Source organism: Alnus glutinosa, chromosome 3 (assembly GCF_958979055.1).
Source record: "Alnus glutinosa chromosome 3, dhAlnGlut1.1, whole genome shotgun sequence".
Lineage (NCBI taxonomy): Eukaryota > Viridiplantae > Streptophyta > Magnoliopsida > Fagales > Betulaceae > Alnus > Alnus glutinosa.
In genome coordinates, this window is record NC_084888.1 from 31,846,655 (window position 1) to 31,861,585 (window position 14,931).

At 35.7% G+C, this 14,931-nt stretch overlaps 2 protein-coding genes across 2 annotated transcripts; one reads left to right on the plus strand and one right to left on the minus strand.

The window, feature by feature from the left end:
* Window positions 1–1,262: 1,262 nt before the first annotated feature.
* Window positions 1,263–5,476, plus strand: LOC133863358 (probable LRR receptor-like serine/threonine-protein kinase At3g47570). The gene is made up of 3 exons (XM_062299298.1): window positions 1,263–3,969; window positions 4,184–4,639; window positions 5,324–5,476. Exons 1-2 carry the CDS (start codon window positions 1,263–1,265, stop codon window positions 4,624–4,626), a joined length of 3,150 nt encoding a protein of 1,049 aa, XP_062155282.1. The 3' UTR covers window positions 4,627–4,639; window positions 5,324–5,476.
* A 4,121-nt stretch (window positions 5,477–9,597) lies between these two features.
* Window positions 9,598–10,754, minus strand: LOC133863359 (ras-related protein RABF1-like). The gene is made up of 4 exons (XM_062299299.1): window positions 10,593–10,754; window positions 10,146–10,235; window positions 9,956–10,042; window positions 9,598–9,636 (listed from the first exon to the last, which is right to left on the minus strand). Exons 1-4 carry the CDS (start codon window positions 10,752–10,754, stop codon window positions 9,598–9,600), a joined length of 378 nt encoding a protein of 125 aa, XP_062155283.1.
* Window positions 10,755–14,931: the final 4,177 nt, after the last annotated feature.

Below are 14,931 nucleotides of genomic sequence, written 5' to 3' on the forward strand. Positions count from 1 at the left end.
ACGTGAATTACTACGTGACGACACTGCAATAAGTACAGATACAAAACACGACCACATTAGTCGGAGGACAGCATTAATCACAGACTCATAGCTAGTGCCGGTTGTTACAGACCCAAAGTTGCTGCTCTTTCTGATTAGTTTCCAACTGTCGTAGGTCTGTCGGCCTAAATGTCTGAAACTAATGAATAGGAAGAGTTTGCATGGATTGGGTCCAGGTCCAAGATTACATTACAGAGCTGCCCCATTGGCAATTCTCTCTCCTCTCTTTTTCTTTATTTTCACTTTTTTTAAAAAAATAAAAAAATTATTTTTATTATTTAAATAAAAAAATTTATTACAATACAATTTTTTTTTTTTTTTTTTTAACTTTTTTATTAAATTCTTCATACTTTAAATTACATTAACCATTTTTTACTACCATTTAAAAAAAAAAAAATTCTCGTACTTGAGGAGTAGGGGTTGCCCAATAAGGCGAATTTGGATGGACCACTTTGTGTCATGCACTCCTTCATTATTGCTTAGAGCATCTTTCTGTACCACGACGCTTCATTATGATCTGTAACGTCTGTTTCTACGGATGTTAATTCTCCTGCTTCTGGCCAGAAAATAAAGCAAATAGTTTAATCTCCCACACCCATACCATCTTATTTTAGCAATTTTTATCTTTGGGGCTAAAATAACTAATCATAGGTGGTTGATAGTGCTCTTCTAGGGATGAGCATCACCTGCAACTTTCTGTTCAAGCGTAGGATAGACTAATCACTAATGCCGCGTCCAATGTCGGTAGAAACCTTTTAAGCAGCAAATGCCAGCTGCCAGCAATTGCAAATGGAAATATCTAAAAAATATAAAAAATCACAAATGTGGAAAAAAAACTTTCATATGATTTGATTGAGTACTGATCCTTGTTACATTAATCTATTATAAAATTACTTTAAAAAAAATTTAATATAAAATTACAAGTATTTTGCTATTTGACCAGAGCCAGCGTGGCTGGTGAGCGGAAGCTGGCCCATACGTACCCCGACAAGTGGAGAGAAAAATGAAAAGGAAAAGAGAGAGAACAAAGAAAAAGAGGGAAAGAGAAACAAAAAAAAGAAAAAGAAAGGGTGGAACCTGGCAATTTTGGGCCCCGTTGTGTACATCAATTTTGAGAAGAGTTCATTTATTTAATTAGCTCACGAACGGGATTTCCCTTCCTCATACCATTTTCTTTTGTTTCTTGAGAGACATCAAGAAGTAGCAACGAAAGCAAACCAACCATGGGGCTTCCCCCCTTAAGTCCCGCAGTCTCTTGCTCAGCTCTTTGCATTCTAACAATCGTTTCAGTCTTTTGCTTTGGTTCCACCACCTATGGCTATGGCATTGGCGGGAATGAGACAGACCGACAAGCCTTGCTTGAATTCAAGACCAAAATAGTCGATGACCCTTCCATGGTTTTGAGTTCATGGAATGACACCACCCACTTCTGCCTGTGGCATGGTGTTACATGTGGTCGACGCCACCAGAGGGTCACGGAGTTGCGCCTCCCATCTCAGAAACTCGTGGGATCTATATCGCCTTTCATTGGAAATTTGAGCTTTCTAAGGCGTCTATATCTCCCAACCAATAGCTTCAGTCATCAAATCCCTCCAGAAATCGGCCGTTTGCATAGATTAGTGTTGCTACAGTTGGCCGACAATTCAGTAGGTGGCAAAATTCCTACAAATTTATCGGGGTGCTCTAACCTCAAGTATTTCGGACTTGCTTTTAATCAGCTGACTGGGGAAATTCCTATTGAGGTTGGCTCCTTGTCAAAGCTCAAAACGTTTGCTGTCGACCACAACCTACTAACAGGAAGTATCCCTCCATCTCTTGGCAACTTATCGTCACTTGAACAACTTTATTTACCCTCAAATAATATAGGTGGGAGTATTCCTAGTGTTCTAGGCCAACTTATGAACCTTACAGTTATTTCTTTTTCTTCGAATCACTTTTCTGGCACCATCCCTCCATCAATCTTCAATCTCTCTTCTATTAAAATTCTTAATGTGGGAGAAAATCAAATCCAAGGGAGTCTTCCGTGGGACTTGGGGATAACTCTTCCGAATCTCAAATCCTTCTCCGTGAGCAGTAACAAATTTACTGCAGGCTCCATTCCTCATTCAATATCCAACGCCTCAAATCTGGAACGACTTGATTTTGGATGGAACAAATTTACCGGAAACATGCCTTCTTTCGAAAAGTTGCGTTGGCTACAATTTTTGAGCACTAGCCTCAACCACCTAGGAAGTGGGGGAGCTGATGACTTGAATTTTCTCTGCTCTTTGACTAACGCCACTAGCTTAGAGCTATTGGCTATAAACGGCAACAATTTTGGTGGACTATTGCCTGAATGCATCAGTAACTTGTCATCTACTCTTATAGTATTGGTAGTAGAAGAAAATAATATAGTTGGAACGATTCCGAGTGGGATTGTAAATCTCGTCAACTTAGAGATGCTCCACATGTGGACTAACAAACTTTCAGGTAAAATTCCCGCTGATATTGGAAAGCTTCATAGACTACAATCATTGCTTCTTCACATAAACAACCTCTCTGGCAACATCCCACACTCTCTTGGAAATCTGAGTATGTTACTCAAACTATCTTTAAGTCATAATAATCTTCACGGAAGCATCCCTTCAAGTCTAGGAAACTGCCAATGTTTACTCTTCTTGGCTCTTTCTGAAAACAATCTCAGTGGCACCTTACCTCCCCAGGTCTTTGGTCTCTCATCCTTGTCAATTGGTCTCTATTTGTCTCGTAACCGTTTCACCGGTCCCCTTCCCATGGAAGTTGGAAATCTGAAAAATCTAGGTGAATTTTCGATTTCAGAAAACATGTTAACTGGTGAAATTCCAGGGAGTCTTGGAAGTTGTGTTAGGCTGGAGTCTTTAGACATGCAAGGAAACTTCTTACAAGGGACCATTCCATCAAGTTTTGGTTCTTTGAGAGGACTACAGGAATTAGATCTTTCTCGAAACAATCTGTCAGGAAAAATTCCAGATTTTTTCGTGGGTTTCAACTCACTGCAACTTTTGAATCTGTCTTACAACAATTTTGAGGGTATGGTGCCTTCAGACGGCATTTTCAAGAACTCAAGTGCAACTTCAGTTGCGGGAAATAGTCAACTATGTGGGGGAATACCTGAGATGCAGTTGTCTAAATGCAACTTGAGAGAGTCTAAGAAGACAAAATTGAACTTAACCATGAAATTAATTATCCCCATAGTTTGCGGGCTTCTAGGAGTAATTTGTGTGCTGTCTTTTTCATTTGTCTTTTGGTTCACTAGGAAAAGAAAAGAACCCACTTCAAGTTCTTCAAGAAATTTGTTTTTAAATTTGTCGTACCAAAGTCTCCTAAAAGCCACCGATGGGTTCTCCTCCACAAATTTGCTTGGTGTGGGTAGTTTTGGATCCGTGTATAAAGGAATCATTAACGAGGGTCGGATGACGATTGCTGTCAAGGTGCTCAACCTTATGAGACGTGGAGCTTCCAAGAGTTTTCTTGCTGAGTGTGAGGCCTTGAGAAACATCAGGCATCGGAATCTTGTAAAGATACTCACAGCATGTTCAGGTGTTGATTATCAGGGTAATAATTTCAAGGCTCTAGTTTACGAATTCATGGTCAATGGTAGCCTTGCGGATTGGTTGCATCCGACTGCTACAGAGGATGAGGCGCACCAGGAGCAGAGGAAGCTGAATCTTTATCAAAGATTGAATATCGCCATTGATGTTGCGAGCGCATTAGAATATCTCCATTATCATTGCCAAACACCAATCCTACACTGCGACCTCAAGCCTAGCAATGTTCTTCTGGACAATGAAATGATTGGACATGTCGGAGACTTTGGGTTAGCGAGATTCGCTCCCGAAGCTGACCATAACTCTTCAACCAATCAATCGAGCTCTATTGGTGTAAGAGGAACTATTGGTTATGCGGCTCCGGGTAAACACTCTTTATCATTTCTTAGTTATAGTCTTTTTTCTTCTAAGAACATGTCTAAATTTGAACATTTCTTCATAATAAAAAATTTCGCATTTTGGTATTTTATTTTCTGGTTTCATCACATAGAGAGTATCATAGCATAATTCCTTTCTTAGCATTAGTTATAGTCATATTACAATTTATCATATATATATATATATATGTTGACTTGCAGAGTATGGTATGGGAAATGAGGTGTCCTCCTATGGTGATATATATAGCTTTGGGATCCTCCTATTAGAAATGTTTACTGGAAAAAGACCTACAAATGACATGTTCCAAGGCACTTTAAATCTACATTCCTTCGTCCAAGAAGTTTTGCCTGAACGAGTTGTCGAGATTGCGGATCCAATTCTTTTTCGGGGAATAGAAGAGACAACCATGAACAGTACTGATAATAACAACAACACTAGAAGAGAAGAAGAGATAGCCATGAACAGTACTGATAATAACAGCAGCATTAGAAGAAGCAGAATCCAAGAGTGTTTGATTTTGACGTTTGGGATTGGAGTTGCTTGTTCTGTTAAACAACCAGGAGAACGGATGAGCATGAAAGATGTTGTAACTGAGCTTCATTTGGTCAGAAAGAAGCTTCTTAAAACTACAAGTGGACCCTAACATTAACGTACAGGTAATATTGGTAGATTGTTTATTTCAATTTTAATGATGATTATAAGCTCGATCATTGAATTTTGCCGTCTATTTCTTATTTCAATTTTGATGCCAGGGAATGAGAGAATCTTGCTCTCATTAGGTTGAAACATTATTAAAAAATAAAAAAACTACTTATAATACACCATGTAAACCGGTGTGATAAATAGATATGAAGAAGAGCATTACTCTTTAAAAGTTTGATTGCATGTTTGATTAAAGAGCGTAGAGAAATTCTTGAAATTTTGTATATGTGCACGATTTAAGTAAATTTGGTTAACCAGAATTTTATTTTTTTTCCAAACTACCTCAATATGATGTTTCACAAAGAAATAATGGTTGTTGAAATTTTTTGAGTTATCTTAATACTACGTCTTATTATAATTTCCTGTGTTCGTCAAACAAATAGCGCAAGTCAAGCAATATTTTGTAATGAGATGCATATATGTTTTAATTATTTTGAGGTTAATTTAAATTAATGATGTTGGGAATGGTGATGAATTACTCATAATATGGAAAAAGCTAACTTATTACCGTGTTATGCACACACTTGAAAATTAAGCGTACTTCAGTTATCTGATATAGTTGTTGATCAAGTATAATATATTGTTATACATCATGTTAAAATTCATAATAAGATTAAATCTTATTAATCTTTTTTCAGATAATACAATGGTTCAAGACCCTTGTAATTTGAGACTATGGGGGTTCTTATATATGGTTCAAGCTCACAGGGACTTGGTGAGACGTCTTATTTGTGTTTGATGTACTGGAATTTGGTTTATATTGATGTTTAAACTTTATTATGTTTGGAGACTTTTTATGTGCTTTTAGATATTTGGAGTTGGATTGTAATCGTTTAATTGTGAATTGTTTTATCTCATGGATTGAGTATTGTTAGTTTGATGCAATTAGGATTGGTAATTTTGACACGACCTGACAACCCGACACAAATACGATACAAAATTAACGAGTTTAGGTCATAAACGGGTCAACCCGTTTATGACTTTATGACCCGTGTATTTCGGTCTGACGGGTCTTGTCACGGGCCGCCAGACTCGATTATGTTTTTTATTTATTTATTTATTTATTATTATTATTATTTTAAAAGAAGTGAAATTAGCTGATTAGCCTAGGATGTAGAGATTATAGAAGCATTAATGAACACAGTGCACTGGGCTCAAGGAAATGAAAAAGGATTCAAACTCATTTATATGGAAAGTTGAAATGACAGCCTAACAGGCGTCTAAAACTGGTGTTCTGGTTGTAAAAGTGGGACAAGACAATGAGTAATGATTTATTGCTACCTTTTTATACAACTTCTCACCACCTTACCTATGTGGCAAAGTGGTCCCTTAGTACTTTTTGAGTTTTAAAAATAAAATCAAGTGGGGGACCGCCTTACCACATAAGCAAAGTGATAAAAAGTTATATAAAAAAGTAACAATAAATCATTACTCCAAGAGGAAAGGAATTGCCATTCTTCAATCTTTACTCAATTCTGCTATAAGATCATGGCCAAGGAAATTTTTTATTTTTTTCTTTGAACAGTGTGCGACATGCGTGCTTTGTGGAAATTGGAAAGTGAAAATTGAGACTTTACTTACGAAAACGGTCAGCTACTCAGCCGTTCGTGTGATCGACGACGGTGGCTTTAATGCCAAATTACGGTGGCTCAATTTGTGTACCTTTGACTTTGTCAACTCTTTTTAAAATTACAGAGAATTGACCGCATCAAAGAAGCTGAAGGGCTTGTTTGGTACGAGGGTGTGCAGTGGAAACGACCCCAGGCAGAGAAGTGAAAACACATAAAAAAATAAAAAAAAATAAAAAAATAAAAAAATAAAAAAAACACCCTAACATCTTTTTCTTTTGGCGCCGCCCCCCTCTTCTTCTTCAGCGCCTCCCCTTCTTCATCCTCCCGTTCGACGCTCTCTCTCTCTGCTCTCCGCTCGCTGCCAACGTCGCTCTGTCATCGTCGGACAAAAGAGAGCGCTCGAGACGAGTGGCATCCTTGGCCCACTGAATCAACTTCTACACTTCATCTTCTTCATCCTCAGCAGCATCATTATCATAGGAAGATAATAACCTGGGATCCGCAGGAATTCCGTGAGAGCCCTTGAGAGCAACAAATCTGGAAAAGAGCTCATCTTCGTCCACACTAGACGTGGTTGATTTCTGAGAGTTTTGCGGTGGAGATAAAGAATGAGAAGACGGATTAGGGACGACAGAGGGTCGAGATTTGAGGGCTTGGAAACGACTCATTATGCTAAACGAGTTTCACAGGTCGTGTTAGGTGACCTGTGAAAATTGCCATGCCGTGTCGTGTCTGGAGCTCCAACCCATTAACATAAACGGGTCATGTTTGGATCTATCTTAAATGAGTCACGAATCTTCACTGGTCGACCCGCAGACTCGTTTTTGCAGCCCTAGATGTAATGTGATTGTTATGTGGATATTGGGGACTTTAATTTAGGGGATAGAATTTGTGGCTATTAGTTTGCAAGCTTTTACTTTTAAAAAATGTCATAGTTTTAATCAATATTTGGATCTGCATTAGAGGCGGAGCCAGGAATTTGTCCGAGTAGGGGCAAAATTAGAATGATAAAATAAATCCTAAAGTATGAAAAAAGCCTTCTCAAACAATGCTAATATTGTTCTTATCTTAATAAGAAAATAATTATAATAAAAAATAATAGTCAATCAATCACATAAATGTAAAATAAATAATCAAAAATATTGTTAGCATAAAAAATTTCTAAATTCATGAATACACCACAAGTGGACAATATTAAAATTATTCAAATAGTCTACTAGATTAGTCTTTACAGTATATGATTATTCTACAAGGATAGTCTATATCTAATTATTCAAATAAAATAAAATAAAAATTATATTCTTCTAGACTAGCCTATTACTCAATCATTCTAGACTCTCTGATTAGTCAATCTATCAATATCACATATGACAAAGTGAAAGACTTAAGAGTAGGGGTGTGCAGGACCTGCGGGCCCCACCCTGCCCCGCAACACATTTCCCCCGCCCCGCAAATTTAGAATGAAAAACGGTTTGATTTTTAATCAAACCGTGCTGGGAGGGACGGGGTACGGGTTTGGGTTTTTCAAAACCCCAGGGACTCGCCCCGCTGAATAATATACAGCGCCACACACCCACACCCCCTCTTCGTTTTTTCCTTTACTTTCTTCCTAGCGCCACACCCCGCACCCATTCGCCTCTTCTTCTTCAATCTTCCTCACCGTCCTCTTCCTCTTCTGACTTCTCTTCACATCTTTTCCTCTTCTTCTTCTTCAATCTTCGATTCTTCACCCCCGGATTCCCTCCCTCCATCAGATGAAGATCGGAAACCGAAGAACGTCGATCACGTCGACAATCGATGCACGTCCTGTGGTAGATCTAGTTTGTCCACTTCATTAGCTCCCAATTTTTAATTTATTTGTTGTTTCTGTGGTAGATCTAGTTTGTGTTTGTGTTTAGGGTTTCTGGGTTTGTGTTGGTGGGTGGTATAAGAGGTGTTTGCGTTCGTGGAATCATGTTGTCGTGGTGCCGTGGCCCGTGGTGGTGTGGTTTTGCAGCTAGTAGCAGACAACCCACACAACCAGTACAACCCGCAAAAACCGCCCCACATCACTCCACCCCGCATTACCCTCGGCCCGCACGGACACAACACATTTTGTTCGGGGTACGGGTTTGATTTCTTGCACCCGCATGGGTGCGGGCCAGGGGCAAAAAGGATAGAAATCCGTCCCGTCCCGCCTCATACACATCCCTACTTACGAGAAGTTAGTCTAGTTTACACAGTACACGGACAAAGAGAAAGACTAGCTAGTTTAGTTTACACAATACACACCACACAAAGGCCAAAGCTGAAATATTATTTACTGTTTACTCCGTGACAGTTATGAGCCAGATGACACGAATCTCGATTAGATTTAGACCATTACTTTTTCTTTCTTTTCTTTTTTTTTATCTTTTTTTTTTTTTTAATTTGAAATTTTGAGAAAAGACCATTATTTTAATTCCATACGAACCATAAACCATTAAAAGATGGAAGATAATAGCTGAGAGCAAACCATATTCATCAAAAAAGAAGAAGATAGCAGACGACCACGACTTGATGGACACAAGACAGACAGACTCACCAGGGTTTGCAAACACCACCACCATCAACGATTCAATAGACAAAGAAAAATAGTGAAAGAGGCCGAAAAGCCAACTTCTTGAACCCAGCAGTAGCAGCAGAAGACTAGGAAAATGTTTGTTTTATTGCTTGCTTTAGATTAGTGTAACTGCCGTACAAAGAAAAGAAAATTATACATTTATACGATTGTACTCTTTGGGCTGTTACTAGGTGAAAAGGTGTGGTTCAGTAACTTGCGTTGAATTTGTGAATTGTGAGAGATCAACCCAAATTTGAAGCCAATTTAATTTTTTTAAAGGGTTAGGCTAATTGATTGGGCTTGAATTTGTAAGGGTGAAAGTAAGCATAGACTTAAATACTCATATAATTTTTTTTTAAAAAAAAATAAGATGTAGGGGCGGGTGCCCCTGCCCGCCCCCCCTTAAATCCGTCCTTGGCTGCATGGTCAACCGCAAGAATGTGGAGAAGTATATACATACTAAAATAGGGCTTTTAATATGGCGGACTTTTCTTTTAAAATTAAACACAGTTAAAGCTAAAACTTTTAACTACATTGTTGTGGGATCCCTTCTTATGGCCTCGTCCAGTTCAATCTTTGTATTGAGTTTTCGAGTCTTAAAGCTCGACTGAAAGGATGAACTGAGAAGCAGGACAAATAATAACAAAGTTTCAATTATATATATCACAATATACACAAGCTGAATATCTCAAGCAGATAAAGAAAGGGATCCAACAACTAGAGCAGCTCTTAGTTGATTCAGTTTCGAGCTTCTCCCATATCATGAAGCGGGAGGGCGGGGTAGCCGCTTGGCAATTTCCTGCCAAAAGATGGAACAATGCTCAGTCTTCCAAATGCACAAGAATTTCAAAACTACGGACTCCATACACAAGCCTATGCATATTATAGCGCCTTGATATAGTATGTCATCAACATAATGTGTCATATAAAGCAAGTGCTCCATGGCCTTGCAAGGTAACAAATACAAAATTTGTATATAGAGAGCATCATGTTCACACTACCAATAACGAGAAGAGAGCACTTCTAGAATTTCCCGTCAATCTCGACCGTTCTGAGTTGTATGTAGTGTATCTTGTTAACAAAAACAGATATTTATAAAATGTCTATGTCAAAAATACCTCAAACAGCTGATTTATATTATCTGCCGTCTTTGCAGATGTCTCGATAAAAAACATTCCATTCTTCTCCGCATAGTCAATGCCATCCTGCAAGACAAAGAATAGATGTATTATATTATAGAAAAATGAATGCTAGTTTGCGGGCATATAGAATGTGACAATGCGTCAAATTGAGAAATGTTGCACTCACCTGAACTGGTACTTCCCGCTTCTCCTGAAGATCAGCTTTGTTACCAACTAAGGCCATGACTATATCAGGATTTCCATGTTTTTGCAATTCCTGTAAAATTCCATATTCATCAATTGTTTGAAAAAGTAAATTTGCACGGCGAGCATGGGAATTAATAACCAACTTAATCAAGGCATGCGGTTTACATAACTATACACCTTTCTGGGTAAAGATGCTATCTATAAGCTGTAAGCACATGAAGTGCAGTGACAATACAACCCAGTTATCTCGGAGTAGGTTATTTATAGTTTTATTTCCTTTTTTCAACCCAACTCTCGCAATTCCTAGGGGATCCAATAAGAGCAATGTTTTTAATAGATCAAAATAAAGATTTTATTCATCCAAAAACAAAAGTGTACATACATATAAACCAATATTAGCTCACTTCAAGTAGTTAGTGCCACTTACATTAATGAACTTTGTGATAAAAAAAGCCAAGCCATTAGGTACAACTTTTATATTGTTATTTCCAATTGAGTCCTCGTCAAATCTGTAACAACCCGGTCCCATATTGGGAAGATGAGAGTAGCCCACATAGAATAAAGACTCATTAGTGCTAAGTCCAACCATGTTTACTTATTAGGTGAAACTGATCTTTAAAAGTGATTCTTGGAAAGCCCCAACTTGATTAGTCCAACCATGTTTACTTATTAGAAAGACGATTTGTGTGTGTTGGGGAGGGGGTATGTGAGACTAGAAAGCATCGTGCTCTAAATTACTATTCACCAAATTACGTATATTTTTACTAGTTCAATACTTATTCAATCAAGGACAACCCAGATGGTAGATTTATTTGCTTGGTGAATCCTGCTAAGTCACAGGCCTTAATGTATTTGCATTTATGGCACTTCAATAATCCTCTGCATCCGAAAGATTTCACCACTCACCGCATAACAATGATCAATTATAAATTAATAAATAAAATTCATACTATGCATAAGATAGAGCTCGTCTCACTCGAGTAGTCAATAAATTACCTATATAGAATAAGTATAATTCATCTTCGTTTGGCACGAACCGTCCACCTAACCACTAAGATGTGGTACGACCCGTCTTCCTTAGTTATGGATTAACTACGTCTTTAATAGGATACACACAATCAATAAAAAAGTATAACTCATCTTCGGTTGGTACGAACTGTCTATCAAAATTACACTAAACTAAGGTGTAGTACAATCCGTCTTCTTTAGACATGGCCTATCTAACCCTCTTGATTATATGTCAATTAAAACCGTTAAATAACAGTCATTCACATAATCACAGAAAATATGAAAGATTAAATTCAATCAATATAAAAAACCTTATAAGATAAGATAAGAAATTCATAATAATTGAGTATAAACATTAAGATTAATTCTCACAGTTATGCAACCATCATGTATATAGAAAATACCAAATTAAAATACAATTAAACTATTATTACTTGGAAATGGCTAATAAAAATAAAAATAAAAACAGAAAAGAATCAAGTTAAATTCAATCTTTAAAACTTAATAACATAACCGTTTGTAGTCCTCGGCAACGACACCAAAAATTGATGTGATCTTTTGTTTACCAAAATATATCAATAATAAATAATCACTCGCAATAAGACGAATTCTTGTAGGATAAGGTTATAGAGATGATGTCGAATATCAATGACTGCAGGGGTATTGTTATCAAGTTTGTAAATATTAAAAATAACCAAATATTTTTTCTTTAGTTATTTTTAATCTTCACAAGCTTAATAATAATACCCTTGCAGTTCTTGAGGTTCGATATCATCTCTATAGCTTTATCTTATAAGGATTCGTTTTATTTGCAAGTGGTTATTATTGATATATTTTGATAAACAAAAGACCACATTAGAGAGTTTACAGGTTTTAAAAAAATCATTTCTGCAAGCTTGCCCAGTCTGCACGACTTTACGATAACTAAGCTCGTGTTGGATAGAGGATTCGTTAATTTCAAGACAAGGTGGGGCATGACGGTTTTGTAGGTTCAGCCGGGTTATGCCCACTTTGATTTCTATAGGCAAAAGCTAGAACCGTAAAGACAATAGAAACAAATGAACATAGGTTTTACAAAAAAAAAAAAAAAATGCCTTGCTTTTGGTAAAGCCATCGTGAAACATGATATCTTAATAATAATAATAATAATAATTATAACAATTATAATAGTAAAAGGAATTTCTAGAGGAAGACTAAAGAAACAAATGAAAAGGGTTTTACAAAAAGAATTTCAAAAAGGCATTACCTTTGATCAACTTTCTAAAAGTCGGTTTTACCAAAAAAGAATAAAAAATGCATTGCTTTTGGCAAAGCCATCGTGAAACACGATATCTTAATAATAATAATAATTATAACAATTATAATAGTAAAAGGATTTTCTAGAGGACAAAAGCTTGGACCGTAAAGACTAAAGAAACAATTGAAAAAGGTTTTATAAAAAGAAAAAAAAAATGCATTGCTTTTGGCAAATCCATCGTGAAACATGATATCTTAATAATAATAATAATTATTATAATAATTATAATAGTAAAAAGAATTTCTAGAGGACAAAAGCTTGGACCGTAAGGACTTAAGAAACAAATGAAAAAGATTTTACAAAAAGAAAAGGAAAAAGGCATTGCTTTTGGCAAAGCCATTAATTTGATCAACTTTCTAAAAGTGGGTTTTACCAAAAAAAAATTGCATCACTTTTGGCAAAGTCATTAATTTGATCAACTTTCTAAAAGTAGGTTTTATAAAAAGAAAAATAAAATGCTTAACTTTTGGCAAAGCCATTAATTTGACCAACTTTCTAAAAGTAGGTTTTACACAAAAAAATAAAAATAAAAAAATGCATTGCTTTTGGCAAATCCATCGTGAAACATGATATCTTAATAATAATAATAATAATTATAACAATTATAATAGTAAAAAGAATTTCTAGAGGACAAAAGCTTGGACCGTAAGGACTTAAGAAACTAATGAAAAAGATTTTACAAAAAGAAAAGGAAAAAGGCATTGCTTTTGGCAAAGCCATTAATTTGATCAACTTTCTAAAAGTGGGTTTTACCAAAAAAAAATTGCATCACTTTTGGCAAAGTCATTAATTTGATCAACTTTCTAAAAGTAGGTTTTATAAAAAGAAAAATAAAATGCATAACTTTTGGCAAAGCCATTAATTTGACCAACTTCCTAAAAGTAGGTTTTACACAAAAAAAAAAACAAAAAAAAAAATGCATTGCTGTTGGCAAAGCCATCGTGAAACATGATGATATCTTAATAATGATAATAATAATTATAACAATTATAATAGTAAAATGAATTTCTAGAGGACAAAAGCTTGGACCGTAAGGACTTAAGAAACAAATGAAAAAGATTTTACAAAAAGAAAAGGAAAAAGCCATTGCTTTTGGCAAAGCCATTAATTTGATCAACTTTCTAAAAGTGGGTTTTACCAAAAAAAAATTGCATCACTTTTGGCAAAGTCATTAATTTGATCAACTTTCTAAAAGTAGGTTTTACAAAAAGAAAAAAAAAATGCATAACTTTTGGCAAAGCCATTAATTTGACCAACTTTCTAAAAGTAGGTTTTACACCAAAAAAAAAAAAAAAAAAAAAACCAAAAAAAAAATGCATTGCTGTTGGCAAAGCCATCGTGAAACATGATGATATCTTAATAATGATAATAATAATTATAACAATTATAATAGTAAAATGAATTTCTAGAGGACAAAAGTTTGGATAGTAAATACTAAAGAAACAAATGAAAAAGGTTTTACAAAAACCTATCACTACCACTTTTAGACACCCTTTCCTTACCAGCCAACTTTTAAAGATAATTCTACCCGAATACAATTTAACCCTTATAAGACGATTGTCAATGTTGAATTGTACTTGAGTACAATTTTAACAGTATATATAAGATCTTGATCACCCATCCCTTACAATGCTATTTTTAAATGTGAGTTCTACTTATGTACAATCTTAACCATATGTATATGAGTTTTTAGACACTCTGTCCTTACAAGTCAATTTTCAAAAGTGAGTTATACATTAGATTTGTATTATAAAACGTGAAAAACAAATTTACATTTTTAAACCGTAAGAAGTGTGTTTGCTCAAAATACAAATTTTTCCATTTTAACTACTAATTTTTCAATACAATTCTGGTACCATCCCACCATCAATCATCGATCTCTCTTCTATTACAATTCTTGGTGGGGGAGATAATCAAATCCAATGAAGTCTTCCGTTGGACCTGGGGATAACTCTTGTTGATTTCCATGCAGTAACCAATTTACTGGCTCCATTCTCCTCCTTCAATATCCAATGCCTCAAATATTGCACACAACAGTATTATGCAGAACGTACCTTCTTTGAAAAAGTTGCATAGGCTTCAATTGTAACAATTTAAGAAAAAACGCTATTTATATCTAAATTATTATTTTAAAAAAACTAATTAATTTGAAACTTTTTTAAAATTCTTTATAAAGTCCAGTTTAACTTAATAACTAGACAATGTGAAACTTGATATCCATAAATATTTTTATAAACTACTTACTTTATGTGAATTATTCATTTCTTTTTTAGATGAGACTGGGAGTTCGATGAATATAATGGTTAAGCACTAGCTACAACCACCTAGGAAGTGGGGGAGCTGATGACTTTGAGTTTTTCCCTCTCCTACCAGGTCCCCTTCTCACCTATCATTTCTAGGTAATTTTAGACTGAGTTAATAGAGCTGTCAACATGAATGTTTCCACTAGTTTCTTCAGATA

What these genes read in the sequence shown, in the direction of transcription:
- LOC133863358 (XM_062299298.1), top strand. Translation starts at nt 1,263, where the DNA reads ATGGGGCTTCCCCCCTTAAGTCCCGCAGTCTCTTGCTCAGCTCTTTGC. An exon ending in TATTGGTTATGCGGCTCCGG is followed by an intron (nt 3,970 to 4,183) that starts GTAAACACTCTT and finishes GTTGACTTGCAG; the next exon opens with AGTATGGTATGGGAAATGAG.
- LOC133863359 (XM_062299299.1), bottom strand. Translation starts at nt 10,754, where the DNA reads ATGGTTGGACTTAGCACTAATGAGTCTTTATTCTATGTGGGCTACTCT. An exon ending in TTATCACAAAGTTCATTAAT is followed by an intron (nt 10,236 to 10,592) that starts GTAAGTGGCACT and finishes GGAATTTTACAG; the next exon opens with GAATTGCAAAAACATGGAAA. An exon ending in AGCGGGAAGTACCAGTTCAG is followed by an intron (nt 10,043 to 10,145) that starts GTGAGTGCAACA and finishes TTTGTCTTGCAG; the next exon opens with GATGGCATTGACTATGCGGA.